The sequence below is a fragment of the Bos indicus x Bos taurus genome, chromosome 13 (assembly GCF_003369695.1).
Source record: "Bos indicus x Bos taurus breed Angus x Brahman F1 hybrid chromosome 13, Bos_hybrid_MaternalHap_v2.0, whole genome shotgun sequence".
NCBI classification, from domain to species: domain Eukaryota; kingdom Metazoa; phylum Chordata; class Mammalia; order Artiodactyla; family Bovidae; genus Bos; species Bos indicus x Bos taurus.
Window position 1 is genome coordinate 26,051,290 of NC_040088.1, and position 15,298 is coordinate 26,066,587.

The following is a 15,298-nucleotide window of genomic DNA, read 5'->3' on the forward strand; positions in this document are numbered from 1 at the left end:
AGACGGGGCCTCTGGGAGTTTGCTCCGGGGTGGTTCTCTTAGCCATCCTGCGAGTTGGGGTTGACTGATGAGGACGCAGCTGATGGAAAGTGCTGGACTTTTCAAGCATGTGCAAGGACCTTGAAAGGCGGACACTCTGGGTAGGTGTGACCAAGTGGCCTCAGAGATGGCTGGAGAAGAAGGAGCTGGGCAAGGTCCCTGGGTGTAAACGCACCTCTCAGCTGCCCTGCTCTGGGATCTAAGGCCAGCTTCCTGCTTCCCAAAGGCCACTGTCCTCAAGTGCAAGGCTCCTCCTCCGCCACCAGGTCCCACCCAGCCCTCCCTTGTCCCTCCCTCCCTGGGTCAGGCCTGTGTCTCCGCCTCCTTTGGCTCCCTCCCTGCTCCCCACCCACCCCAGGGGTTTCCCCATCAATCGGAACAATATATCAGCTGCGGTGAGAGGGGTGGTTTTACCCTGGTGGCTGCTGGTTTCCTGGGGAGCAGTGGTGAGGTCTTTATGCTCTATGAGTTCCCTCTGGGAGGAAGGATGGTAGGATGGAAGGCTGGGGGGTGGTGGTCAGTTAGAGGCTATTGCGGTTGTGGGCAGGAGAGCTGCTGCTGCTGCTGGTGGGTCACTGATTCTGCTGGAGAGATGCTGAGATGGGTGGCAGCGCTGGCAGGACCCAGTTATGGACCAGAGGTGAGGAGGAGGCCTGGCTAAAGGCTGTCTGGCCGACCTGCCTCTCCACACCCGGAATCATCTTTTTAGAACCATCTCTGGTTCTGCCGTGTCATCCTGGGACACGTGTCAACCAGTCAGGTCCCTCTCTGAGCTTCAGTCTCTTCCGCCAAATGAAAGAATCATCCCCTGACTTGTTCAGTCACTAAGTTGTGTCCGACTCTTTGTGACCCCATGGACTGCAGCACACCAGGCTCCTCTGTCCTTCACTATCTCCAGGAACTTGCTCAGATTCACGTCCATTGAGTCGGTGATGCCTTCTGACCATCTCATCCTCTGTCCACATCCCCCTTCCCCTCCTGCCCTCAATCTTTTCCAGCATCCGGGGTTTTTCCAATGAGTTGGCCCTTCGCATCAGGTAGCCAAAGTATTGGAGCTTCAGCATCAGTCCTTCCAACGAATATTCAGGGTTGATTTCCTTTAGGGCTGACTGGTTTGATCTCCTTTCTGTCCAAGGGACTCTGAAGAGTCTTCTCCAGCACCACAACTTGAAAGCATCAACTCTTTGGCACTCAGCCTTCTTTATGGTTCAACTGTGATATCCGTACATGACTACTGGAAAACCACAGCTTTGACTCTACGGACCTTTGACTGGAGGTGGGTGCAGCAAGAGAGGTGGTGGCAGAGCACTTGGTAAAGGGCACGGAAGGGAGGTTTGGCACGTGAGTCTCTCCTCCCTGGAGAGCAGGAACCACATTTCCCACATTTCTGAGGTCCTTCAAGCTCTTCTGAGTTCCTCAAAGAGTATTCAGCCAACATTTGTTGGCTAAACAAATAGATTTCTGAGGCTTGTACAGCGGAGGTTGCTTGGACAAACACTGGGCTTGAGGAAATATATATTTTTGTTTGATTTCATCCGTGTTGTGCTTATCTCTCTTTCTGCCACTGAACATGGCTTATCAGGAGCTGCACACCTTGGGAGATGGGAGAGATATGAACGAGAAGGTTAATGTTTCCGTACACCTCAGAATCATGATGGCTCACGGGAAGCGTGTGTGTGTTTCCTCCTGCAAATAAGAGGTGCCACAGCCCAGGACGCTGATTCTCAATGTACCTAAGAGATGGCATGTCATCCCCACTTTGGACTTGAGGCTGGAGAGGGATGGGGAGCCATTGGCGTGGGGCACCCAAGGGAGAGAAGGTCTCAAACTCTTCCGTGGAGCTGGGCAGCCTGGCTTAAAGAAAAACAGTAACTAGTTTCTTGGTTATTTTTTCTCTTCTTGCAGTTACTTATTCATTCTCCCAGAACTTTCTTTTACAGTAGGAGAATGCACGAGGAAGAGAGTACAAGCAAGTGGAACTCAGTTCATCTGATGATCTGCCCACATCCGCTGAGTCACTCCTAATGGCCCCTCAGATGTCATTTTCTTACTAAGACATTTGGAAATTTTTCTGCCTGTGAATCAGAAGCAAACACTGTAATTCACCAGTCTTCTCTAAGTTATGCAAGGAACTTTGATGTGCTCAGAAGTGGAAGCTCAGGGAGGATGAAATCAATGAATTCTCTGAGAACTTTGTTTTTCTCCTACTTGAAGTTCGTTTGCCAAGTGGAGGATGCGAAGAGCTCAGTCTGACCACTGGAGTCACCTCTGCAGGAAGTCTGGGAGCAGCTGATGTGGGGTTTCTTGATGACACTGGTTTTCCTTATCATCTTGGTCCTGTTCCCATAATAGACCCGAGTGTCATCCAGGAAGGGGCTTTCTGCCACAGCATCTTGTCGAGGGCTGTTCCTCACAACGAAGGGCTGGCCTGAGGGTGCTTAATCATCTCCAGGGTCCTCGGGTGTGTGGGGTCGCCCCCGGCGTGCAGGGGACGCCTGCCCTCTGCCCCCCCGGAGCTCAGTTCAGGGCCTATCACTGTCACCTGCCTTTGTCACAGCCCTTCTTGGGGGAGAAGATGGCTTTGTCACTCATCACGGATGGTCGCTTTAAATCCCTTGCTGTGCTTCAGGGCAAGGGGTCACCTTCTGCCTGGCAGAAGTGCAGACCTTTGGTCACCCAGGGGGGCCTGTTCACCTGTGAGTCAGGAAGGGGTCACTCCCAGGGGCCTGAGAAAGCCACTGTGTCTCCACCGCCTCACTGGCTCTCGATGACCCGGCAGCCAGAGGGCTGCGTGTTCCCCAGGGGAGCAGGTACCTTCATAAATAAGGACAAAGGGGCAGAGACGGGCTGGTGTCAGCCCCACTGCGTGTCCTGCCTCTTGGTGCTCCCCAACATGCTAACTCCTGAGCCCTCAGTAGCTCAGGCCAGACACACAGTAGGCACTCAGGACGCAGGCCCAGGAGACAGTGGCGTCTACACAGTCAGTTGCATCGCTGCCTTCCATCATGTGAAGCTGACTCGAAAAACACTGCCTGTGCAATGGTTGAGGGCTGCTCAGTTCTTACCGCAGACTTAGGCCTTGGGACCACTATTGGGCTTTCCAGGTTTGAGGGAGGTAGGCCCCCAATCCCAGCCTCCCTGCCTGGCATCCGCCCCCCCCAACTAGCCCCCACCCCTGACAGCTCATGCCACCCAGGCTGAGTAAACACCGCTGGCCCCACCGGAATCAGAGCAAACAGGGTTCCTCTTCTTCCCCCTTTTTGCCACCATTAACAGAAAAACCTTTTAAGCACTCATCTGGAATTCTGACAAACTCAGGTGACCCAAGGAGGGTGCTCCAGGGTGGAGGCTGGGGGCGCCCAGCTTGCTGGACTGCATTCCTCCGACATAGAGTGAAAACGCAGGTGGAGGACACCCCCAGACCCTCCCAGCAGCTCTGCCCCCCTCCGCCTCCTGTAACTTTCCAAAGTAGGTCTGTGCTGACTCCACGTACCGTCCCCGTTCCCCGGAACCGTTCACATGGTCAGCCTGGATCACCTCCTAGGGAAGGAGGAGAGAGTCCCACCCCGCCCGTTAGAACACACTGCTGAATAAACACATTATTGGCTGTGGGGAAGCTTGCCCTTCTGAGTGGGGCTGCTCACCCTCGCCCAGCTGTTGGTCTGCACTCAGCAAACATTGACTGAGGCACTTTGGGGACTCGAAGGTGAAGCGATGCAGCAACTCTCAGGCTGTTGGGGAGATAAGGCAGGAATATAAGTGATGAGCAAACAAGGCTGAGTGTTGGAAACTGCCACCAAAGCTCTGGGGCCACCGGAATGGGGGGTGTCCCTGACCCCCCAGGGTCTGTCTCCTGCTCCAGCCTCAGAGACGCAGGGGCCTGCCAGGCCGGGGGAGGATGGGGAGGGCAGGTGGGAGCACCGAGGGAAGAGGAAGGAGTAAAGGGGAGTGGGGTGACCTCCATGGGAGCTGAAAGGCTCATTCTGTGTGTGTGTGTGTGTATATATTTCTTAATATATATTTAACTATATTCTGTTAGTTTCAGGTGTTTAGCACAGTGATTCTTTATTTTTTTAATAAGTATCTATTCTTTTTCAGATTATTTTCCCATAAAGTTTATTACAAACTATTGGGTAGAGTTCCCTGTGCTGTGCAGTAGGTCCTTTTGGTTATTTACTTTATATACAGTAGTGTTTATCTGTTAATCCCAACCCCCTGGGACCTTCCTGGTGGTCCAGTGGCTAAGACTCCACTCTCCCAGTGCAGGGGGACCTGAGTTCACTCTCTGCTCAGGGAAATAAATCTCATATGCGGCAACTAAGACACAGCACAGCCAAAAAAAAAAAAAGGAAGACTCAACTTCTGAATTTATCCCTCCCTGCTGTATATTTTTTACTTTGTGAAAAATACTGCTAAGCACATGCATATTTCTTCTCTTGGGTTTACACTGTCTCCTCTCTACCTTGGGGGCAGCCAAGTCTGGAGCAGACGCAGGTGTGAATGAAGTGGTCATTCAACTTGGAGCAGGAAGAACTTTCCAAACTAAGAGACATGTCTCAAGAGTCCTCATTTCTAAGTTTGGAAAGATTCACTAACTCTTAACACGTCCCAGTTTGCTTAACCTCTCTCTCCAAGTGTTACTCAGTCATTGTTGCCCTGCTGTTTCAGAGAAAGTTGCGTGGTGACCTTGAATACCTCAAAGTGTCTACTGAAAATAAGGGCTTGCATGTGCGTAGTCCCCAGGCCAAGATCAAGTTCAGGAAATAGAAGGTGGCTGCAATGTTATTATCCTATCTACACAGTCTGTGCTCAAACGTCCACAGGTGTCTCCTTCGTGTCCCTTACAGCAACTCTTCCCTGGTCCAGGACCTGACCGAGGGTCATGGAGCTTTTAGTCTGCACGTGATGTGTGAGATCACCGGACAACAGACAGGAGTGGGCCTGCGGCGGGCACCATGGGACAAAGTCCTTCTTCCCTACCTGTGGGTTTCCCTCCCAGCGTTTGCCTCAGCTCTTCGCTCTGTGGTTGAACTCCTCCTGGGAGGAAAGGAGACTATTTTTCCCAGAAAGTCCACTGGGGATAACTTCCCTGCTCATGTCACTGACCTCACATTGGGGTTTCCCAATGTGTAGGAAGGCATGTGGTTTAGGAGCTGATGGTCAGGCTGAGGCTTGCAGGGTGAGAGGTGATAGGCAGGGGGCTGGTGGTGAGCCTCGTTTGCTGGGAACATGGGGCTGAGCATCTCCTGTGTGGCTGGCCCTCACTGGGTGTCAGGGAAACGTGGCTGGGACTCTGGGTCTGAGGGACTTCATCGTTTGGTAAAGGAACCAAAGTCACTGAGACCCCCATGATGAGAGCAAAGGGGCAACAGAGCAGAGTTGGGGGGGCGGTGCAAAGGGACAGCCAGGCTGTGTCCTGGGCAGAAAGGTGGGTGGGGCAGTCACAGGCTTTTATGTTAAAGGGGGCCTTGTCATGTCAGGGAGGGGCGAGTGACCGCCAGTATGAACAATGTGCTGGGAGACAGCAGTCGTGGGCTGAAAACCCCACGGCCCAGTGTGGAGGAGGGAATATTCCAGAACCCTGACCATGCAAGACCAAAGTCTCGAGGGGATGCTGAGATGGAAGCCTGGAGCCAGGTTAGCAAAGGCCTTGATGGCAAGCTGGAGAGTTTAGATCTTATGTCTCCATTCTGGTTTCCCAAACTCCCAAGAACATGTCACCCATACAAATTTGGCCAAGCTGAAAAAGCAAACTTTCTCTTATTATCATTCTACTATTGGGCTTCCCAGGTGGCGCTAGTGGTAAAGAACCTTGGGAGACATAAGAGACTAGGTTCGATCCCTGGGTCGGGAAAATCCCCTGGAGAAGGGCATGGCAACCCACTCCAGTATTCTTACCTGGAGAATCGTCATGGACAGAGGATCCTGGTGGCCTACAGTCCATAGCGTTGCAAAGAATTGGACACGACTGAATGACTTAGCAAGTTTTTTTTTTTCTATTAACATTAGAATACGCAACATAAAAATAAGAACTGTCCATCTATGTTCCACCTCAGCACCATCAGTGGCTTTTAGAAAAAGCACAGCTGAAGACGAGGGAGCCATGGCAAGTCTAGAGGGAGGATGGGGCGATGTCTAATTGGTTGTATGTATGGCTGTAGTGAAGCCACTTCATACTCTGGAATTTGTGGACTCATCTGTCATGCGATGCATTTAGACAAATGGATTTCTAATAATACAACTGGCTTGGGTGGGAAAGGTCTCTGGAGGTGGTCCTGGTCTCCCCAGTGAGCTAGGAGTCTGACCAACTGGGGGCCCAGAGCCAGTGCTGGTGCCCAGAGTCTACCATGCAATGCCGAGGCCTGGTGCCAGTCTTGTAGGCAGCGCACACAACAGCAGCCTTTGGTCTTGAACTCTAGGAAATGATCGGGCAATATTCCGTGTTGGGAGAGGAAGAACTCCCCCTTCACAAGGATGACAGAGCAGAGAGGGGCAGGGGCTGGGCCTCCAGGCTGGACACACCCTTGGGTCACTGCGGGAGGCAGCCTGGTCAGTGGGTCCTGTCACTGCGATGACCAGAGTTGTGTAAGGCTTGTGGCAGTGACCAGCAGCTCTCCCAGACTGGGGACTCACTCCAGGCAGGTCTGATCCTTGGGTGCAGAGCAAGGATGCGTGAGATTGTACACATCCAGATTGGCCAGTGTGGCAACCAGATTGGAGCCAAGGTAAGGAATGTCCAGTTACTAGTGTTGGCCTGTCCATGATCCATAGCATAGCCAGCTCAGAAAAGCCTCTAAGGTAGCAGGGAGGACCTGAGCCCAGCAGATCCATGCACTTGTCCAGTGTCTGACTTACTGATGTCAAATGACGCCTTTAGTGGTTAAAGAGACTGAGGGCATAGGAAAAGGCTTAAAGGGTAAATCTAACTCCTGTTAATTCTGTGGACAGTTCTGTGTGTATAAAACACCTGTCAATCGTTTTTACTTTGATCACCTCTGCGTTCATATCTAAAACCAGTAATTTTGTCTCAAAATAGTTTTCCAAAATTTCTTGGGAAAATTTTTCCACTGTATCACTAAGATAGCTTTCCCTCCCCTCCTGTATTTATGTTCCAGTTTAAAAAGATCAACTACTATTTTATTTTGAATGCAACCAAAAATCAAAGTGGTAAACCTAAAATTTTGGGGGTTCAGCAGCAGAAATAATTAAAATATATCCTTTGTGATATAAGTTTTTCTCCTCCTCCATCACATTTTTCTAAAAAGTACTTGGTTCTATTGACCAATGCTAAAAAACAGATACCAGAGCCCAATACCTCCAAGTCTAAGTTTTAAAAATTTATTTTTTTAAAGATTTATTTATTTATTTTTGGCTGTGGTGGGTCTTTGCTGCTGCACATGGGTTTTCTCTAGTTGTGTCCAGCAGTGGCCACTCTTCATTGCAGTAGGGCTGGATGGGGGAAGCTTCTCATTGCAGTGGCTTCTCTCGTTTCAGAGGATGGGCTCTTGGGAGCCTGGGCTTCAGTAGTTGCGGCTCACAGGCTTAGTTGCTCCATGGGATGTGGGATCCTCTCAGACTAGGGATCGAGTCGGTGTTCCTTGCATTTCAAGGTGGATTCTTAACCATTGGACCGCCAGGGCAGCCCTCTTCAACTCTAATTTTAAAGTGATCGGTTCTACTATGAAACAGCTGTCTGATTATTCTCTTTACTATTTTGAAATTACTTCTACTAGTATGAATTACATTAAAAACTTTACTGCATTACAACTTGAAAGTTTATATGTGATAAGATGATGTAAAATTTACCATCTGTAACCATGTTTAAGTATCTACTTCAGTAGTGTTAAGTACATTCACACTGTCATGTCTCCAATCTCCAAAATGCTTTTCTTGATAAACTGAATTTAAAATCCTTTTTTCTTGCAAAACTGAAACTTGGTGCACACCATTAAACACTGCCTCCCCATTCCTCTCCCCTGCTCCTGGCACCTGCTATTCTACTTTCTGTCTCTATGAATTTCATGAACATATAACAGTATTTGGCCTTTTGTGAGTGGCCTGTTTCACATAGCATAGTGTCCTCAGGGTCCATCCCTGTTGTAGCACATGTCAGAATTTCCTTCCTTTTTAAGGCTGAATAACAATCCAGCTGTATAGATAGATCACATTTGTTTATTCAGTCATCTGTCCATGGGCAGCTGGATTGTTTCCAAATTTTGGCTACTGTAACTAACGCAGCTATGGAAAAAATGAAAGTCTTTTAATACAGGTGTTTAAAACCCGGGGCAAAGAAAATGACCGCTTACAAGGAAGATGTCATCCTTCCTTGATGGAGTGATAAGACGTTCAAAATTAAAACACACAGAGAAGGGAGGCATGGGCCCTTACTGCTCTGAATTTGGAAGATAAGGTGAAGATAGGATCCAGGCAGGGAGTGCAGGGTCTAGGCAGGGTCTCAGCTCTGGGTCCAGAAATGGGCTGCCTAATGGTTAAAGACCCAGCAAAAACTTATTATTTGGGGCCATAAGAACTTTTAAGCCATATTTTTTTTTTAGTCTCACTCCTGATTTTATTTTTTGGTATTTAAAAAAACTTTTAATTGGAGGATAATTGCTTTACAGTGTTGTGTTGGTTTCTGCCATACAGCAATGTGAATCATCCATAAGTATAAACAAGACATTTAATTTGTGGTTTCAGAGAACTTTCTTTTTTTTCTGCTGATAATTTACTATAAAACAGAGTCTTATATTAATAAGATCAAGGCCAAGCAGAGCTATCATTCATAAATGTGGTTAGAAAAACAGCCTTGGGGATTGAACATAAACGAATACATTTTCATGTATATTTGTGCTTCTCCAGGGTAATGAAAAGGGGCCATTTCAGTAACTGTATCCATAAAAGCCTGGCACATATCTATATAAATAATATGTGTATGTGACTGAAGGTATAATATGTTTCAAATAGTTACCAGAAAATGGCTATGCATAATTTTGAATTGAGGTCATATCTGATCATCCAAAATGCGCGCTGTTTAAAAGCATGCATAGGTGTCCTCGTGATGGGCTTTTGGGAAAAACTGCATGAAAATAAATCCGCAAAGTGGAATGAGATGTTATTGTGCAGTCAGATAAGAATTCAGTTTATTTTCACTTAATGGGATCTATACTCTGCTATCTGGATGCATTGTAAGGATGCAAGTGTAGAGATACACTGTCTGATGTGAAATTCTAAAAGAACAGCATTAATGTATACAAGGGCCTGAATTTCACAAAAACGAAATCCAATTTGACATTTTATGTGTTGTATTGAAGCAGTTCAGGTGGATATAAAATGCAGTCTTCATCTTCATGGCTAGCAGCAGGGACAAAGCATAAATTTAGGAAGGGGGGGCAGGTGGGAAAAGGGCCCCAGTGATAAATCTCAGGGAGGAAAGCGGACCCAGAGCCCTTGCTTCCTGTCTTTCTGCTCAATCTGCCGGCTCCAACGTGGCCTTCAGCAGGATCCCTCTGCACACTGACCTTCTCTCCTTCTGCTTTCAGTTCTGGGAGGTGATTGGAGAGGAGCATGGGATAGACTGGGCCGGGAGCTACTGCGGGGACAGCGCTCTGCAGCTGGAGAGGATCAGCGTGTACTACAATGAGGCCCATGGTAGGACGCCGCACTGTTGGCCTCGGTCACCAGCCCCGGGGACACAGCAGAGACAGGAGGGCCTGCGAGACCAGAGGGACAGGCGGGTGATGTTCTGAGAGCTACAAAGGGTAGCCCTGGCAAGGCTGTCTCTGGTCACTGGAGGGCCACGCTGCCAACACAGACTGTTTAGACCCTGACCTTCCTTTCTGGTTTTTATTATTTTATTTTTTCCCTTATCTTCCTTTTCTGGTTTTTATTTTTTAATTATTATTATTATTATTATTTTTTGCCATGCTATGTGGCTTGTGGGATCTCAGTTTCCGGTCCAGGGATTGAACCTGGGCCCTGGGCAGTGAGACTGCAGAGTCCTAACCACTGCACAGCCAGAGAACTTTCCCTTTCTGGTTTTTAAATACAAAGTAGAGTCAGTTCCAATAGGAACAAAATCCTCATCACTGGCAAGAGAACAAACAAAATGGACAATGGTGGAAGAAGTGATTTCTGAAGCTTTTTACAGATTTCTGTGATTGTTGTCGGGGTCTAAGCTATCACTGCCAGTCTATCTACCCAAGACACTTTCTAGAAGGACTTTTCCCCCTCACCCAGGTTCTACTTTGATGAAACATGAACCTTCAGAAAAATAAGTTAGAAGTTTGCTAACTTCATATCTTTCTATGCAGGTAAGAAGTATGTGCCCCGAGCAGTCTTGGTGGATCTGGAACCCGGGACCATGGACAGCATCCGATCCAGCCGAGTGGGGGCCCTCTTCCAACCGGACAGCTTTGTCCACGGTAGGTTTTTCTGGAAGGTTCCACCGGGGAGAGAGCAAGAGTGCCTCCTGGAGGTGTGCATCCTCCCCAGCCCCCATGCCCGGTCCTGGGGGGGTGGGGGTGAAGAGGGGTGTGACCGAGTCCCCTGTGCCCACAGGTAACTCTGGGGCCGGTAACAACTGGGCGAAGGGCTACTACACAGAGGGCGCCGAGCTGGTGGACAGAGTGCTGGACGCAGTGCGCACCGAGGCCGAGGGCTGCGACTGCCTGCAGGGCTTCCAGCTAGTGCATTCGCTGGGTGGGGGCACGGGGTCAGGGATGGGCACACTGCTGCTGGGCAAGATCCGCGAGGAGTACCCCGACCGCATCCTGAACTCGTTCAGCGTGATGCCCTCACCAAAGGTGTCGGACACTGTGGTGGAGCCCTACAATGCCGTGCTGGCGCTGCACCAGCTTGTGCTCAACTCTGACGCCTGCTTCTGCATCGACAACGAGGCGCTCTACGACATCTGCTTCCGCACGCTGCGGCTCAGCACGCCCACCTACGGGGACCTCAACCACCTGGTGTCCCTCACCATGAGCGGCATCACTACCTCTCTGCGCTTCCCGGGCCAGCTCAATGCTGACCTGCGTAAGCTGGCCGTGAACATGGTGCCCTTCCCGCGCCTGCACTTCTTCATGCCCGGCTTCGCGCCGCTCACGGCCCAGGGCAGCCAGCAGTACCGCGCGCTGACCGTGGCCGAGCTCACCCAGCAGATGTTTGACGCCCGCAACACCATGGCTGCCTGCGACCCCCGCCGCGGCCGCTACCTCACCGTGGCCTGCATCTTCCGGGGCCGGATGTCCACGAAGGAGGTGGACGAGCAGCTGCTCAACGTGCAGACCAGGAACAGCAGCTGCTTCGTGGAGTGGATCCCCAACAACGTAAAGGTGGCCGTGTGCGACATCCCGCCCCGGGGGCTGAGCATGGCGGCCACCTTCATCGGCAACAACACAGCCATCCAGGAGCTGTTCGGCAGGATTTCCGAGCATTTCTCGGCCATGTTCAAGAGGAAGGCCTTCGTGCACTGGTACACCGGTGAGGGGATGGACATCAACGAGTTTACTGAAGCTGAGAGTAACATCCAGGATTTGGTGTCCGAATACCAACAGTTTCAAGATGCCAGAGCAGATGTGGAAGAGGAGGAGATCGGGGGGGAAGCAGAAGTGGAACCGGCAGATAAGGAACATTAACTACGAGAGGCCCTGCCTGAGGCTGGCTCTTCCGGAGCACTTTCTATTAGGATGAGCAAGTCACCCCTGGGAAGGCAGGCCGATTCTGTACTGCGACACAGAGACCCACCTGCAGCCACTCAGCCTTAGCTTTGATGGGGGATTTCGGAGGGGGGGGGGGGTGGGGGGGAAGTACTGACAGGCACTAGGGTCTTTAAGAGTGTGGTATTCTATGCACAAGCTTGATTTTATTCTTTTTAATAGGCAGGTGAATTAACTGTAAAGTGCTCCCTTTGTTTAAAGATTTGATTTGGCTGTTTGCTATGTGTGGAGATGGACTGTGTGGATGGGGTGGGGGAACCCCTGCAGGCGAGGTTAAGTTGTATAGGCATCAGCTACCCTGGTAAGTGCCTGGGGATCTGTACTTGTTGGGATCTTGGGACTGTTAAGGCTCTCACTGTAGGTTCTCTCTCAATGCATGGCCTGCTGCCCACTTGTTCACATCTGCTGACCTCCAGGAAAGTCAGGTGACTGCTTGATGTTTGGGAGCCACACAGGAAAACAGGAGTCAGTGACCACTAGTAAATTGTGGAGATTGTGTGTACACTTCAGCGTACCAACTGCAAAAAGGAAAAGGGAGGAAAGGAAAGTGGGAGTCCTTCCCGAAAAAATACCCAGGCAAAAAGCCCCACAAAATGACAACTCCAGTCTTCTGATCTTTATGTCTGAATAGCCACCTTTTAAAAATATTTTTAAATTGGCTGTGCTGTGCAGCATGTGCGCTCTTTAGTTCCCAGTCCAGGAACTGAACCTGCATGCCTTGCACTGAGAGCTCAGAGTCTTAACCACTGGTCCACCAGGAAGTGCCCTGTATAACTAGCTCTTAACATATATGTAGATACTTTAAAGTTTCTTATTAATGTTTGATTCTGGGAATTCATTCATCATCTTTGGTTCTTCTTGTAAAGGCTATTTTGAAATGCCCTTTTCACTTGAATGCAGAAACCCTCCTGAAGGGGCTTTGCAGCCACCCTGCTCTTTAGAAAGGGCACATGCAGGCCCAGCGACCACTGAAATGGAGGAATTAAGCAGCGGTGGCTGTAGTGTCCTTCGAGGTTATGGAGGACACTGTCTCATTAGGGAACTTTTACAGTTCAAATTAATTTGCAGAAGTTGCCATAAATGTTTGCATGATGACACAGCTTTAGCCATTACACGATTTTAATCTGTTCACATTACAACGGACCAAATACACAAGAGCGTAATCAAATCATCCATAACTTCTTAATTACAGTTTACCTATTTCTGACATATTGCACTGCCATCCCATCCACGAAAGGTTTTAATGGCTTTCTAGAATTACCACAGAGTTATCCAATTGGATCCATGGGCAGCCAGTGATGGGAGGAACTATCTACTTGCAGGCAACTGGGTTTTCATCTCCTATTTGCTTTGTAACCTGCAGTAATAGGGCAGCCAGTGGGTGGGTGATAGTAGCTCATTTTGAGAAACTTCACTCTCTTCACGTGCGTATCACGAGGAAATAACCAAAATATGCACCAAGAGAAAAATTCTCTCGATGTTTGTATTGTGACATGCCTTTTATCTACAGAATTAAAAAAAATAAAGTTTTAAACACTTTCTACTTGTGGTTCAAAAAGCACTAAAACCGAAAGCAGATTTAATAAGAAACTGCACCTGAATTACTTAGAGTTCATAACTTCTTTAGATGCTAAAAAGAAACATAACCTGTGATTACATAAGAATTTATACGCATGCTTCCTCTGGCACTTTTTTCACTTTCTCAAATCTAAAAAGGCAATTAAATAGATGCAGAAAAGGATACAGATCTAAAGTTTAAAAAACACCAACAAAAACCCTGCTGATTTATATTACTGTAAAGATTTTTGTTTGCTCAATAGTAATCATTAAAGTACAAAGAAATTCAATTTTAAATGGCTAAATTGCTTTATCTCAGACTAAGTAAATTCCTTTTCTGGGAACCTAACTGCCCAGACTTATTAATGTTGAGTAGTTAAAAATATTTCAAAATGCATCCCACTATCCTACTCTTGTCTGGTGAAGTGAAAGTTGCTCACTTTCACTTCTGACTCTTTGCGACCCCATGTCTATGGAATTTTCCAGGCCAGAATACTGGAGTGGGTAGCTGTTCCCTTCTCCAGGGGATCTTCCCAACCCAGGGATCAAGCCCAGGTCTCTCCTATTGCAGGCAGATTCTTTACCAGCTGAGCCACCAGGGAAGTCTAAGAATACTGCAGTGCAGTAGCCTATCTATTCTCCAGGGGATCTTCTCATCCCAGGAACTGAACTGGGGTCTCCTGCACTGCAGGCAGTTTCTTTATCAGCTGAGCTAAGTAGATATAGATTAAAAAAAAAAAAAAGCAACACACACTAAAACCAAAAGAAATCTGTCCCAATTTTGAAAGGCCTCTTCCTTTAGCTGTACAGTGGTTACAGCAACATTGGTCTCTCCAAGACCGAGATGGTAGACTCAGGATTTTAGAGCATGTTTGATTCCTTCACTTCACACACAAGAACCTTGTTTGAATGAGGAGACTGAATCCCTCACAAGTCACGCAGGTGGTTAGTGAAATACCCACAACTTGATCTGACCAGGCCCCCTGGTATTCTGGACACAGTGGTCCTGCCAGCTACCCAGTGGGGCGTGACGCAAGGCCTCATGGTAACAGTTCAGGATTTTTTTAATCATGGAGAAAGAACCGCACAGAATCTCTACTGAGCAGTGAATCTGTCCTTTACTCAGTTAACTTTAATCCTTTCCTTATCACAAGGCCTGTCCCTAAGTCTCGACTCTAATTATTCCATCTGCCTCCTGAATAAAATGACTTATCTCTAATTAACTTGGCTGGAAATGATTCAGCCCTTTGCCTATCAGTTACTTTATTCGTCTGGTATCAGAGGCCCCATGGCCTTGTGAGTCATTTGTTTCTGTCCCAGTAATGAAAGATGCCTCCTGGTACCTTAATTGTGGGGACTGAAGCATGACAACTGAGGGGCCCTGACTTCAAAAGCTCAGGACAAAAGCCTCAGGCACAGGGCTCAAGGGGCTCCTAAGCTGCTTCTGTTCAGCACCCCCGCTCCTCTTTGCATGCCCTGTGCCGAGAATGAGATAAAACTTACATACAGGTCAAGAGTCTGGGGCAGGAAGTCCTCTCCAGAAGCCAAGAACAAAAACGTTCTCTTGGGCTCGTCCTCAGCGTGGCTGAGTGGCCCTGATAAATTATATAGTGAGCTTAAGTATCAAGGTGAGAGCCGTTCCTGGGGCAGAAGCTGAAGTGTTTCAAAATTTCCTGTCCAGCTGTATTTCTCCATCCTCCAGAAGTGGTTAACAATCAAGCAGTTCTAACTCTGCAGTGGGATTTTATTTAGCCAAGTGCTTTCAAGTTTCAAAGAAAGAGAAACACTGCACTTGCAAAAATTCTTATCTCTAAGTATTTAAAGGGTAAATGAATTACCCCAAAAAGTACACTGGACGGCTGTCCTAAGCACGCCTGAGACCTGCAGTCCAGAGCCTTAGATTTTCATGTCAGCTCAGCCATCAACTCTGTAAGCAAGTTAATGAGTGGTTTTGTCTAGTTTCCTATGAGAAACACTCCCAGGAAATA

At 48.5% G+C, this 15,298-nt stretch overlaps 1 protein-coding gene and 1 long non-coding RNA gene across 2 annotated transcripts; both read left to right on the forward strand.

The window, feature by feature from the left end:
• Positions 1–1,223: 1,223 nt before the first annotated feature.
• On the forward strand, positions 1,224–4,077 carry LOC113903221. Its single transcript, XR_003514057.1, has 2 exons — positions 1,224–1,315; positions 1,622–4,077. It is a non-coding gene; the product is annotated as an uncharacterized LOC113903221 (long non-coding RNA).
• Positions 4,078–6,094: 2,017 nt separating this feature from the next.
• TUBB1 (tubulin beta 1 class VI) lies at positions 6,095–13,600 on the forward strand. The gene is made up of 4 exons (XM_027559040.1): positions 6,095–6,764; positions 9,579–9,687; positions 10,350–10,460; positions 10,597–13,600. Exons 1-4 carry the CDS (start codon positions 6,708–6,710, stop codon positions 11,670–11,672), a joined length of 1,353 nt encoding a protein of 450 aa, XP_027414841.1. The 5' UTR covers positions 6,095–6,707; the 3' UTR covers positions 11,673–13,600.
• The last annotated feature ends 1,698 nt before the right edge of the window (positions 13,601–15,298 follow it).